The sequence below is a fragment of the Eubalaena glacialis genome, chromosome 17 (genome assembly GCF_028564815.1).
Source record: "Eubalaena glacialis isolate mEubGla1 chromosome 17, mEubGla1.1.hap2.+ XY, whole genome shotgun sequence".
Taxonomy (NCBI): Eukaryota; Metazoa; Chordata; class Mammalia; order Artiodactyla; family Balaenidae; genus Eubalaena; species Eubalaena glacialis.
Window position 1 is genome coordinate 56322254 of NC_083732.1, and position 14546 is coordinate 56336799.

Here is a 14546-nt window from a genome sequence, read left to right on the forward strand (position 1 = left end):
CTGAATTTGTATATGCACCAAATGAACAAAAATAAAGAGAAACTTTGATTTAAAAAGTACCTCAAGGCAATACAAAAAAAAGAAGTCATTTTAATTTTTGATACATATTAAAACATTTCAGTCAGTTCTTCCTGACAGCATAACAGGACAAATACACAAGACCTCAAACATGCTTTAAAATGACATTCAGCAAAGTATTTAAAATTTAATAAATAGCAATAATCACACACAAATACATTTTTCATACTCAAACATTAAGCTACTAAAACAGACAGCTAAAGAATAAATAAATGGGAATTGACAATAAAAAAATATGCGGGGTTTTGCAATTCATTTTACTTAAAAAAGGGAGGTGATCTGAATGATTTCTTAATTTGCTTTTCAACATGTAGCATGATCCTCTCCTTATGAATAAAATATATTGAAAAAATCACTTTCTTCCTATAATGCAGTTTTTAAATACAACAAATAAATATGAAACCAGCAAAGCAACCTCAAGTTGTAATAAAAGTGCCCCCTCACGCCCCCCCGCCATAAGCTATGGAAATATATAGTCATTATGATAGCAAATAATAGTATTTAAAGTGATAGTGCTTCTGCACTAAACTCATCTGAGACCTTGATATGATTTTAGTGCAAATCCCTAGGGTCCAATACAAGCATAACCCTGTATCAGGGAAAGACATTACCAGTTGGAACTTATATTGTACAATTTTTGTACATATTTTATCAAGTTCAAGATTTAATGCATAGTAGAATATCTTCATCCGCTTAATTCTGTCCTTAAATAGAGATAAAAAAAGAAATGATTTGGGCTTTTTACCATTTGGTTTGTACCATATTAGAGTATTAAAGTCAACATTAGAAAATTTATAAAAGAGTTTTGTTTTTGCCATTAATTTATCTAACTCTATCTAAATTTCACATGTTATGTTTTGCATGTTAAACATAAGAGAAAAAATTTTAGATGAAGGTTTTTTCCCTTTGACAAGCTCATATTATGAAATCTAATAATGTTTAGACAGATGTTATACAAATAAAAACAGGTGAGAATAAGGACTTTTTCTCTTTTTATATTAACAACCTTAACATCTAGTATATTAAGTTACAAGATGTATTGGCAAAAGCATAAAGGGTTCAATTAAAAGAAGGTATTATTTTGAACAAAGAAACGTTTTAACATAGGATAGATAGAAACTGACAGTCAAATGAGTTTCTGCAGCCGTATCTCTACTGCGAACTACAGTACCAGGATGAAAACAATTAGAAGCAAATGGAAGAACACTATTGAACAATCTGAATACATAATGCATTTTTAGCTGCTAAAATAGTAAACTCTCAAGTTTATAGAGTTACAGGTGTTTAATTTAACCATGCAGGCTAACATATGATAGTAAGAAATCACCCTGCATCTTTTTTCTTTTTAAATTAAAACTAGTTTAATTGTAAAGTTCCAAAACAATGAATGGATATTGCTCCAACTTGTATCCAATCCCCCTGATGGGATTCTTGTACCTAACAAAGTAACAAAGCTTCATCATCACTCGTTTCATTTTTCAGCGTTGCTTCTAAGCAAGAGTCTGGTATCTGGGCAGTGTGGACAATACCGCAGCGCTCACAGGGGCCATCGCGATTACTTGGTCTTACTCCAGGGTCTGCTGCACTATACGGTTGTCTGAACCTTTGCCCTTGATCGGAGGCAAGATCAAGAAGAGGTCTGGAGCAGTCATTCACATCCAAGTCTGAAGCTCCTTCAGAAACTGGAATTAGCATTTCGACATCATCATCTTCTTCTCTTCCATTTACCCCATTATCAAGTTGTCTCAAAGGGCTCTGGTTCTGACTTACGGAGCTTGAACGCCCTAATGTAAAACGTACCCAACGTAGCCCCTGAGTCATACGACTTAGCGCACTTGTGAACTGGTGACGCGCCGGACTCACACTTGGGGGTTCCGCACTTGTCACATCCCGTCCGGTCTCCGTGTGGCCACCTCGGGGATTCTGAGTGGAGGAACTTCCACTTGCTCCCACTGTTGCTTCTACCGCTGTTGTGGGAGGGACTTTTTGAGGCAAAGGAGCTGCAACCCCGCCAGATGCTCCTACCGTATCTCTTCTCTCATTTTCTGTGTCTGTGTCGTCAGATTCCACAGAAAACAAACTTCTGTGAGTATGATTTCTTTCAGGTTCTCTGCTGGTACTCTGACTAGGGGCAACCTCATCCCCATCTGCTGAGACCAGAGCCAATGACCCTGAATGGCGTGATCTTGCAAAATTAAAAATACGATTCCAGATGTTGCTGGATCTGCCTGCCATAGGAAGTCTGATTGAAGTAAATCCAAGCTGAGACCGTACAGCTAGCCTCAGGTTTTCCAAAACAGAAGCCTGCAAAAAAAAAAAAAAAAAAAAAAGAAAGAAAGAAAGAAAAGATCTTAAAACAGCTAACAACAAGGTATTAAGATGGAAAACACCCTTCTATTCAGCATGTGTTGTGGATGAAAGTTCTATTACTCATTTTTCGGTCTATGGAGGATGAATTAAATTCTCTCATCGATACAGGTTCACCTCACTCCAGAATCTAACCTATAACTTGAACCACTGTTCACTGTGTTTAAGATTTTCTTGATACTTCATTTTATATATGAACTTTAAAATGATGTTTAATGCCAATTACAACAGCAATTTTATTTCAGAACTTCACATAGTAATCCAATCCTAGAAATGCACCAAAGATGGAAAATAAAATTATTTGATACTTCTTTAGCTACGAAGATAGAAGAATCTCTACAATAATTCTCTAAATGACCTAAAGGAGTGTGAAAACTAGGCTGTTTGTTTTTTTGTTTTAACACAGAACAAGTTAGACTTGATTTACAAGGATGAAACCTTCCAAAACATGTAAAAATTATATCTCACAGTTGGTTCTCAAGGATTTGTTGAATGAGTGGATATTGAGGATATCCATAAATTGAGAATATCCATAAATAAATATCCATAAATATTTATTATAAATAAATATAAATTTATTTATATTGTCATAAACAAAGGAATTACTGTATTTGTAATGCAGCACAGGAAACAAAAAGCCAAAGAAATTAACTTGTTTATAGCACTATTCAATGGTATCTGAGACATTTGGGTTCCTTCTCAATCTTAAAGATTTAAGTCTTGGGCTTCCCTGGTGGTGCAGTGGTTGAGAATCTGCCTGCTAATGCACGGGACACGGGTTCGAGCCCTGGTCTGGGAAGATCCCACATGCCACGGAGCAACTGGGCCCGTGAGCCACAACTACTGAGCCTGCGCATCTGGAGCTTGTGCTCCGCAACAAGAGAGGCCGCAATAGTGAGAGGCCTGCGCACCGCGATGAAGAGCAGCCCCCGCTTGCCGCAACTAGAGAAAGCCCTTGCACAGAAACGAAGACCCAACACAGCCAAAAATAAATAAATAAATAATAAAAATAAAGGAATTCCTTTAAGAAAAAAAGAGTCTTTAAAAAAAAAAAAGATTTAAGTCTTATTTTCTACAGCTTCATGTTAAACATAAATTATAACCTTATTCTTTGAAAATTGGTGATTTTTAATTAGTGCATATGGGAGGTGACTATATTGCCCAACTGAAAGAAAAATCACCTAGATTTTCTTTTTTCTAGATGAATGACTATCGGAATTAAAAAAAAAAAAAAAAAAAAAAAAAAAAAAAACTACAGTATTTACAAAAACAGTCTTTAAGCTCCATCTAGTGGTTATAAAAAGGAGTAATCAAACTTGGAACAAACACAGCTTTCATCAATCTGGCATTTAGTATTTAAAATACAGTATGTCCAAGAAACAATGGTGAATTGATATACTCCCTTTCAAACGGTGATACAGTTTCCCTCTGCCAAAATGAATGGCTCTTGCCTATCCCCCCACAGAAAAAAAGAAGGGAAGAGAATAAGAAGATGTGATAACATATGTTTTCCATCTCTGTTTGTGGCTGGTACTGAAGTAAATCCAAACTGATACCGTACAGCTAGCCTCAGGTTTTCCATATAGATTTGTGATTTCCATATACACCCTTTGAACATAATCCCTGGAATATAATTCACAGAAAGCTAAGAAGCTACTATCACAGGAATATTTCATAGTCTAGCCTTAGTAAATAACAGATTGTCAATAAGAAATCTGAATACCAGCACATAAAATTTACTATATAAATGAGTAAGAGTTTTCACCAATTGGGAATGTAACTATAAACTAACTGAAAAAAAAAAAAAAAAGTGGCTCACATCCCTATGAACTCCATAGATTTGGTCCTCCTCCTTTGGCATTCACGTTCTAAGGCTTTGTGTGAGCACTGTCATTAAATCCAGCAATGAATACAAGGCTCTTCAGATATCCTCCCGCTCTTATGCAGCTGCCACCCACAATGCCTTCAGCACACTTCAAAGCCGACTTTAACAGTATAGTCTGTCAGTGAGATGAAGCTCTCTACTGGCTTCAAAGTCTGTTTAATTAAATGATTGCCAATTTAACATTAGATTCTACAAGGGGATCTCATGATTGTTTTAGGAATAATTTTATATACTTCTTCCATTTATGAAGCAGAAGAAAAGGATTCTTCAGAAAGGATTGCTATTTTGAATGAGTTGGTAATCAGAAGATTATTTTTCTTTTTAAAAACAAATAAGGAAATTTGATAATTTATTACCAAAAATTTCAAACATAAGAGTGTAATCTCATTAACTGAATAAAATCTAGTTTACCATTTGCAAACATATTTTATTTTAAAACTTTGCTGAAGCAGAATTCCCTCACAAGGGTAAATTATAACCCTACAAAAATGCTGTAGTAGGTAGTAAAGAATTGAAACCTTACCCAAAGTGAGGTCTGACCTTTGCCCTTTACTTCTGGGATGAGACCTCAGACCCTGGAATGTCATCTTTGACAGGAGTGTCATTGCATGGAGACTTGGGCCAGCCAGAGAGTAGCACCGCGTTTTAGGTGGAGGCTCTGAGCCACACCAATGTGATGTAGCGTGGGAGCATTGAGTCAGCAGAATCAGTCAACCTCTGGAGAGGCTAGAGACTGGGATCAGCCACGTGTGCAATTAATCATGCCTATGTGATGGAGCTCCAATAAAAACCCTGGACACCGAGTTTGGGTGAGCTTCCCTAGTTGGCAATGTTTCGTGCATACTGTCACACACCTGTGTCGAGAGAATAACACTGTCCTGACTTTATGGGGAGAAGACAATTGGAAGGGTCGTGTTTGGTACCCTCCTGAACCCAGTCCTACGTGTCTCTTCCTTTGGCTCATTTAATCTGGATCCTTTCCCAGCAATAATAGTTACACCAGATTATACTATTAAGTAAAACAGCTTTCAATGAGTTCTCAGTCCTTCTAGTGAATTATCAAACCTGAGGATGGTTTGGGAGCCCCTGAACTTAAAATTGGTTTTAGAAGTAAGGGCTGTCTTGTGTGGACTGTGCCCCCTCTAACTTCACAGTTGACTAACCTCTTGAAGGTAGCCTCAGGGTATAGGGGTGGGGTGATACATGGTGGAGTGGGTGGATGGAATTAACCATCCTCTGAATTCCTACCTAAAAAGAACCCTTCCCCATGGCAGGGACAACAATATATAAAAGCCACAATGTAGGTTTTTCCTATGTTGCACACAAAATTCCAACCAGTGCAAGTTCTGAATTACTTACTTAGCAAATTACATCAAATTCTCACAAAGATTTCCTAAAAGACTCAAATAAGATGACCGACTGTAATTGGAAACCTATTTAACAAAAAGGAAATGGTCTTTCATTTTGAACAGAATTAAATTACTGGGAAAACAATGTTCATCAATTTTTCTTAATTCTGATACTGGGAACAATTTTTAGAAATGATTCTGGATGAATTTACATTTTAAATGTAGAAACCTTAATGCCCTTAAGAATCCTGGTACAATTGTAAGCACTTAAAAAGAAATTAAAAAAGAAATTGCAGGGAACTATATTCGATATCTTATAATAATCTATTATGGAAAAGAATCTGAAAAAGAATATATGTATATATATATGTATAACTGGATCACTTTACTGTACACCTGAAGTAAAAAATCGCTCACAAAAATTTAAAGAATTCAGAAACATTAATAAAGAATGAGTTACTATTTAAAGAAAATGATATGAATTTTTAAGCACTGTAAAATCCAGCTGTGAAGAAGTTTTCTCTCAAGTCAGGTAGAAATGTTAACTTAATTTCAACAACTTTTATTTTAATCTAGCATGTTACTAATCTATTACTAAGCATATCAACTTTAGTATTTCTTTTTAAATCTTTGAAATAGTTCAAGTAGAAAATAAGTTGTCAAACTTTACCTTTTGAATTTTAACGCACTAAATTATCCTAAACAGTAAAATGCTTAAGAATCACCTAACCAAATCAGAAGTAAAGAATGAAAAGTATACTTCTGAATTTGTTAAAATACAATGAAACAATTAGCATTGACCCTTGAACAACATGGGCTTGAAATGCACGGGTCCACTTATATGTGGATTTTTTTCAATAGCAAATACTATAGTACTACATGATACATGGTTGGTTGAATTTATGGATGTTGAGCCCCAGACACAGAGGTCTGACTATAAAGTTACATGTGAATTTTCACCTGCACGGAGGGTGGGTGTCCCTAGCCCCCTCGTTGTTCAGGGGTCAACTGTATGATTTCAAATCCTCCATATATTTAATTCTTAACTTGACTGCAAAAATTCTGACACAGTCAAGGATACTTTACCATTATATACAAGTATAGATTTCATTTTAAGAGGTATGGAAAGAGAAATAATAAATTGCAGCATACCTGATTAGGTGGACAAACAGGAAAATCTTCAACTGGTGGAATTAAACCCTGAGCAATCAATTGTCCATAAGAGGGAGGAGCTTCTCTTCTTAACAATTCTGCTTCCACTCTGGACAACTGTGTTTCAAATGATCTTTGAGAGAAACAGGGGGATGAAAAGGATTAACAAAAAAGGCAAGCCAAAACAGTAATTTTTAAACTATCAACAATTAAAACAATCTGAATTTTAATATACTTGTTCATTTGTAAAGCTTACTTAGCCAACATTTGATGAGTATCTATACTACCCTACACTGAGAACACAAAGATGAAGCAGACAGTTTAGCCTCATGCGGTTTTACACTAGGGGTCTGGATCACTAAGTTTTAATAAATTAGATAGTCCTGTAAAAGATAAAAGTACTAGATCTTTAAACCCCTAAGAACATACGGGCTTGAGACTTTAGGTGAAAGTATTTGAAAACTCTTAGAAGACACTTTATTCATCAAGTCCAACACATTTATTTTTCAGATAAGGAAAAGAGTGAAATGAGTCACCAAAACCCTTTCTGGAATAACTTGTTCTTAAACTCAAGACCTCTGGTCTTCATTGTACTCTTATGTTGCAATGTAGTAAAACATTTTCTGGCCATTTATACTGAACCAAAGATAAGATGCACTTGGTTATTGTGATACTGTGCATCTATTCTTAGCTGTCTGGTATGTGACTTCTTTGTTGTATCTATCATTTGTAATTCTCCTGGGACTGACGGTCATGGTCTCCACAGGAGCTTTCTAGAAGGCCTCTCTGCCATCAACTTCTCCCAGGTCCAGCCTCTCCTCTACCACACGAAAGACAGCTCTCCCTGAAGGCCACCCTTTAACGCTGAACCACTTCTTACTTAACTGAGATCTTTCGACTTTTATACCACTTTATTTTATAGCTCTTACAACATTTATATTTTTTGTCATCTAATTCTACCCACCAGTTCCTTCCTTCTAACTGTAAACTGCCCATAAGATTACTCCTACGCATTTCTCTATTCACCTGTATAATGCTTTCAACACAGAAGGTTCTCAAATATCTGGAATTGTTGAATTAATATTTATAAAAACCGAGGTTAAAGAGCAACCACCGAGAATTACAGCTTGCAAAATTCCTATAAGACAGATTAACCTGAAAACAGGAACTGATAAATACAGATTGGCTTTTCTCACCTCATAACTCTTAGTATTTATTTGTTTTTTAATGTTCTTATTAGGCTTTTGAGTCATAGGCTTTTCATAGTCATTTTGTAAATCATAAGAAGTATTTATTTCTCAACAATATAACAAAAATATATTGCTAATCTCATTAAAAAATGTGTTGTAAATATTTGGGCCATGCTTTTACTGTAGAGAGCATAAGCACTATAGTTTTGTCTTGATACTGACCTTCGTTCAAACATTCTCAGAGAATAAAGCTTACAAGTACATCCCAAGGCAATGACCAGTAACAGGCCACAGATAAGGCTCCCTATGACGGCTGCAGTTATGACTCGGGTAGGCACGATTACCGGGCAATTCTCCTCATCGCTGCCATCGCCACAGTCGTCCTGAGAGTCACACACCCAGCTTTCAAACACACAACGATTGTTTTTACAATGAAAATTTCCTGGCTGGCAAAAAAAGCAGTTTTTTTCATCGGAGCCATTTGGGCAATGATTCTGGTAGTTGCAGCGATCAGAACGAGGGTAACAGACGCCGTTCCGGGAACATGGGAACTCTTCCTTTTGGCACATGGTACAATTGATTTCATCCCTTCCGTTTGGGCAATGCCAATACCCATCACAGCGCTGCTGCTCCGTATAACACCCCCAGTTCCCTCCGCAGGGTATTTCCCATGGCAAACAGAAGCCGTCTACTTGGTAAGTAGCATTAAATCCCCTGGCAGCGTTGACTTTATCGGCACAGAAATGTACCCTTATCTGTCCAGAAGAAGACACGACAGTGAGCGGCGCATGAGAATCAAAAGCAGTTAACACACGCAAAAGCTTGTGTGGATTCTCCTCTAATCCATCGTATATTTTGACATAATCACCATAACCAGTACCATCAAGTTTAAAGTCAGTGAAGCGTAAGATGACTTTACGATGATCACCAGTGTCTATTAACCAGGTGCAATTGCTTCCGGGAGGATAAAAGTCTGGATAATTGGGAGAATTAAAAGTACCATAAAAATATTTTAACCACTGCCCACAAGTTGGCACATCACAGTCTATCTCATCTCCAAGGTCAAGGCAGTCAATGTTCCCATCACATTTTAAAGATTCGGGGAGGCAAGTGTAAACTTTGGTAAACCGAGATAGACACTGGAACTGGTTGTAAGCACAGGGTTGGAAAGCGGCCGATGTTGGAGGATTCACTTCTTTGGCACAGATCTCTTCATCAGAACTATCTCCACATTCGTCCATGTTATTGCATTTCCAGGCTGCTGGTATACACTTTCCATTACCACAACGAAACTGGTCACAAGCACAGTTTGGTTCCTCAGATTTCCCTGGGAGGACATTGGGAGGAGGGAGATGGAGAGATAAGGAGGAAAAAACATACTCTTTAAAGGGTATGTAACAGCAAGTGGCATTTTTATCATAAATGTTGATTAGCCCAAATGACAGTTGGGCTTGATCAAAAAATAGGTTAAACTCTAATGGCAAATTAATATTGGCTTACTGATTACTCAGCAATTTATTAAACACTTATGATTTGTTCCATGAAGATCTCTACAGCTGACCTAAAGAGAAAAGACCAATCCTGTTTTTGCAGAAGCTATTTTACTGCAGAACATTTAGTAAAGTGATGTAAGATATATAAGTCAGTAGGATGTATTGCCTAAGAATTTCAAATACTCTATTGTATAAACATTTTGCAACGAAGAAAAACTCCTCTATAATAATCACCTTTTCAAATCCAGTTTTAATATTCTTTTTGAGTTGTTTAATTATATATATATATATATATACACATACACACAATATTTTGCTATGTGTATCATAGCATATTTTGCAAGCCCATTATTCAGACTCAAATTTTTGCTAAGATTATCGTAAGTTAACTTTATTCTATTTCTAACATTTCATGTAACCACAACATGGTACTTCCATTTTATAATTTCTATTGTTTTAATACAACTGCAAAATATTTTATGAATCTGAGCTAAAGGTATAAATTTACTCAACAAAACAGTAGGGGGAAGAAGAGAGAAAAGAATTGAAATGTTTATAGAATTCTGATTATCTTAGTGAACTATCTTAAATATATAACAATAATGAGGTAGGGAAAGAAAACCAAACATTAGATTCCTACAGTCCACACTGATGATGTCGGCCAATGCTTACCTCTCCATTAACAACTTTTATTTACTGGCAAATAGGTGACAGAAAATGTGCTTCAGAACCTAAGTAAATATTACAAAGACTGTGCTTTTAATAAAAAAGAGAAAAAGCAGCATATGTTGCTAAAGGAGACCATGTAATTTCAGAAAATGTAAAATGATTTTCAGCAAAAATTTACATAACTCTAATGCTCTGAGTTCTTCATATTTGTATGATCTGCTCACTCTTTTTGGATAAAGTTTAAGAATTAGCAAAAGAAGACTTCTGATACTACAAACTACGAAAGTGAAATTGATTATGTCTTTTCTTTGAAGGTGTAAAGACAAGGGTAATGCACACACACAAAAATACATTCTGAAGTAACTTGCAGGATACTGGTAAACACTTGAGGGGAAAAAGTTCCTTTTAAAATAAACGTCTTCAAAATATTTAAAAAGAAAACTGACCTTAGTTTGTAAAATTAATCATTTTATTAGGATTATACAAAATGCCTTTTGGAGACCCGGATCTACGGCACCTGAACCTTTAGCCTCTAATTCCTCAATCTCAGCTGCCTTGAGGATTGAGTCACAATTAAATGGACATTGTTTAGAAGGCGAGTCCCGAAGTGATTGAGCAGTAAATACTATAGAATTCTGTTCCATATCTTTCTTCTTATTTAAAAACACACCTGAAAAGTATGCCAGTCTGAAACCCTTCCTAGAGATACTGTCATCGGAATGGAACCTGATCCAGACGTGGTCTTGTGAAGAAATATATGGTGGTGGGATTGTAGAACCACAGGCTCTGTAGCTTTCAATATTCTTGTATGTTTCTATCGTCAACCAGTCCAGACTGCATCTTCTGGACCCTTGAATATCAAAATCCTGAAAACTACAAATAAAAAGTCAGAAAAGGCTACTGAAAAGGAAATTTTGGAAAAAAATTTCATTAATAATACAAAGTAACTGAGGACTTTATTATAAGCCTCCATATATTCACTGATTATCCTGGATCTTCTAGGCCCACGACTATATCATCAGCAAGTAATAATACTGCTTCTGTGTTCCTAATATTTATATCTCTTTCCCAGATTCCAGAACAATACTTCTTCATAAGTAACACGAAATTCCAAAATAACGCTAAAAAACAGGAGACAGTTGGCACCTTTTTTCTTTTTCTTCTCCCTGTGTGTGTTTAGGAAGGACCACTTCTAATTCTTAGCACCCTAAATTGTTCTCTGTTTGAACCACTCCATAATTCGATGAACTGAAAGACACAGAGGAAGTGTGCCTTCTCTAGATTAGACTGGTTCATCTGCTTGCTTAATGAGTTTACAGTTTACATTTTCAGGAGAGCAAATAGCACAAATCTGAGCCAAGTAAAAAAGTTAAAAATGAACAAACAAAAAACTTCTTCAGTGAAAAGTCCCTGAGTTTGGGAATACTTTTCTACATAAATGACTTATAACCAAACGTTATCTTGTAGTTCATAAAATATGGGCATGAATAAAGGGCAGAAAAGTCAAATAAGAAGCACATACAAAATTAGCCACTGCTATGAAAAAAGAAAAAACAAAATAGCATTTTCTACTAACATGTCTCACCGAAAAGTGAGATTCCTGCCTTAAGCCAAGTGATGATAAAGTTAATTATCCAAGGATTATTGTACCAGGATATTTCCTCTTTAAATATTCTGAGTAACTATAACAAAGGCTGACAATTTGACTGCTTCCAGTTTTTCACTATTATGAACAATGCTGGAATCCTTAGACATGTTCTCTCTACACACACATGAGCAAGTATGTCTCTAGGACAAATTTTTCTAGAAGTATAATTGCTAGGTCAAAAGACACAATTCCACTTTAAATTTGATAGCAACACTGAGAAAAATGTTTATACCAACTCACAATTCCACCAAGTGTGTATGAAAAAGCACCTCATACCCCACAACTCTGGCAAAATGAAACATTTTATTTCTAAAGATTTGTTGCCAGTTAGGTGGATAAAATAGATTTATCATTGTTCTAGTTTGCATTTCCTTATTTACTGAAATTGAAACACTTTTTCCTATGTTTATTAGCTATTTCTATTTCTTTTTCTGTGAATCGCCTTGTTATATCCTTTGTACCTTACAATTTGTTCTTATTTAAGAGCTCTTTATATAGTATAAACATGTATCTATTTGGGGCATGTATGTTATGCAAGATATATGTAGATCCACTCAAACCCTCATTCTCTCCAATAGTTGGTGCTGTCAGTCTTTCTTAATGGTATCTTTTACTGAGGAGTTTTTTTTTTTTTTTTAAGTATAGTTGACTTACAATATTATATTAGTTTCAGGTGTACAACACACTGATTCGATATTTTTACAGCTTATACACCATATAAAGTTATTATTGCATATTGGCTATATTCCCCTGTGCTGCACATTACATCCTTGTAACTTATTTATTTTATACATAGTAGTCTGTACCTCTTAATACCCCTCACCTATCTTGTCCCTCTCCTTGATCTCTGTATCTGTGAGTCTGTTTCTGTTTTGCTATATTCGTTAATGTGTTTTATTTTTCAGATTCCATATAAACTGAAAACATACAGTATCTGTCTTTCTCTGTCTGACTTATTTCACGAAGCGTAATACCCTGTAGGGCCATTCATGTTGTTGCAAATGGCAAAATTTCACTCTTTTTTTATAGCTGAGAAATATTCCATTATATCACATCTTCTTTATCCACTTATCTGTTGATGGATACTTAGGTTGCTTCCATGTCTTGGCTACTATAAGTAATGCTGCTATGAACACTGGGATGCATATATCTTTTCAAATTTTTTTTTTTTCATTTTCTTTGGATATGAAGAGTGGAACTGCTGGATCGTCTGGTAATTCTATTTTTAATTTTTTGAGGAACCTGCATACTGCTTTCCATAGTGGCTGTGCTGAATGGGAGAAGATATTTGCAAATGATATGTCCAATAAGGGGTTAATAATCCAAAATATACAAAGAACTCATACAACTCAATATCAAAAAAAAACAAACATCCCAATTAAAATATGCACAGAGGATCTGAACACACATTTTTCCAAAGAAGACACACAGATGCCAATAGGCACATGAAAAGATGCTCAACATTGCTAATCATCAGGGAAATACAACTCAAAAGCACAATGAGATATCACCTCACATCTGTCAGAATGGTTACCATTCTGGTGTAGCCACTATGGAAAACAGTACGGAGATTCCTCAAAAAATTAAAAATAGAACTACCATATGATCCAGCAATTCCACTCCTAGGTATTTACTGGAAGAAAAAAACACTAATTAGAAAACATATATGCACCCCAATTTTCATTGCAGCATTATTTACAATAGCCAAAATATGGAAGTAATCAAAGTGTCCTTTAATATACTTTTTTTTTTTTTTTTTTGGTTGCACCTTGTGGCTTTGTGGGATCACAGTTCCCCGACCAGGGACTGAAACAGGGCCATGCCCGTGAAAGCCCAGAATCCTAACCACTAGCCCACCAGAGAACTCTCAACTTTTAATCAACGAAGATTCATGAAATCAGGGACCTGATCCAGAGCAAAAGAAATAATCAATAAATATGTCCTCACATATACACTACTAGGGATTTGGTTTGCTAATATTCATTTAGGATGTTTAAAATACATTTACAAGTGAAAGTAATTTTCAGTTTTTCTTTTTTTATGCTTCAGAATAGTTTATGTAACAAAGACACTGTTTACAAACCTGTGCCTTGTGCCTCTTCAGAGTACAAATGATTTAGGGTAGAGATTTTCAATTTCTTCATGCTTTTTGGTTTAACCAGCTTTTCCTAAACTTTCATTAAGTCAGTTTTGATAATATAAATTTTCTTAGAAATTATCATTTTATCTTGAAAGTAAAATTTATCATTGCAAAGCTTTACATAGTATTTTCATACAACTGGTTAAATTTTCATATCGGTGGTCTTTAAATTTGTTTGGATTTTCTACGTAGGTAAGTGTAGTATTGGCAAATGAGGAAAGTTTCACCTCTTCCTTTTCATTTTTTTATACCACTAACCTCTATTTGTTGGAACGTTGTATTGACTGAGCTTCAAGTACAAGCAGTGAAAGCATGTATCCTTGTCTTGGTCCTTAGTGCTAAAATTAACTTCAATATTAAATTTGATTTTAAAATTTTTTAAACAGATAACTTTTATCGGGTTAAGGAAATTTCTTCTCTATTCATTTGGCAAAACTTGCCCGTAAAACTATCTGGGTGTAGAATCTTATTTTGACTCTTGATTTAATTTCTTTAATAGCTATTGCATTCATTAGTTTTCTAATTCTTCTTGAATCAATTTTGGTAACACACATGTAGAAAATGATTCATTTCTT

At 35.3% G+C, this 14546-nt stretch overlaps 1 protein-coding gene across 2 annotated transcripts in view; it reads right to left on the bottom strand.

Annotated features, from left to right (window-relative positions):
• Positions 1–1415: 1415 nt before the first annotated feature.
• LRP12 (LDL receptor related protein 12) overlaps positions 1416–14546 on the bottom strand; it is an 80551-nt gene continuing 67420 nt past the window's right edge. For both annotated transcript variants that reach the window (XM_061171484.1, XM_061171483.1), the window contains 4 exons: positions 10854–11056; positions 8244–9348; positions 6832–6964; positions 1416–2382 (listed from right to left, as the gene is read on the bottom strand). In XM_061171484.1, coding sequence (XP_061027467.1) covers positions 1516–2382; positions 6832–6964; positions 8244–9348; positions 10854–11056 — 2308 coding nt within the window. In that variant the 3' untranslated portion in view covers positions 1416–1515. The remainder of the gene's footprint in view (positions 2383–6831; positions 6965–8243; positions 9349–10853; positions 11057–14546) is intronic.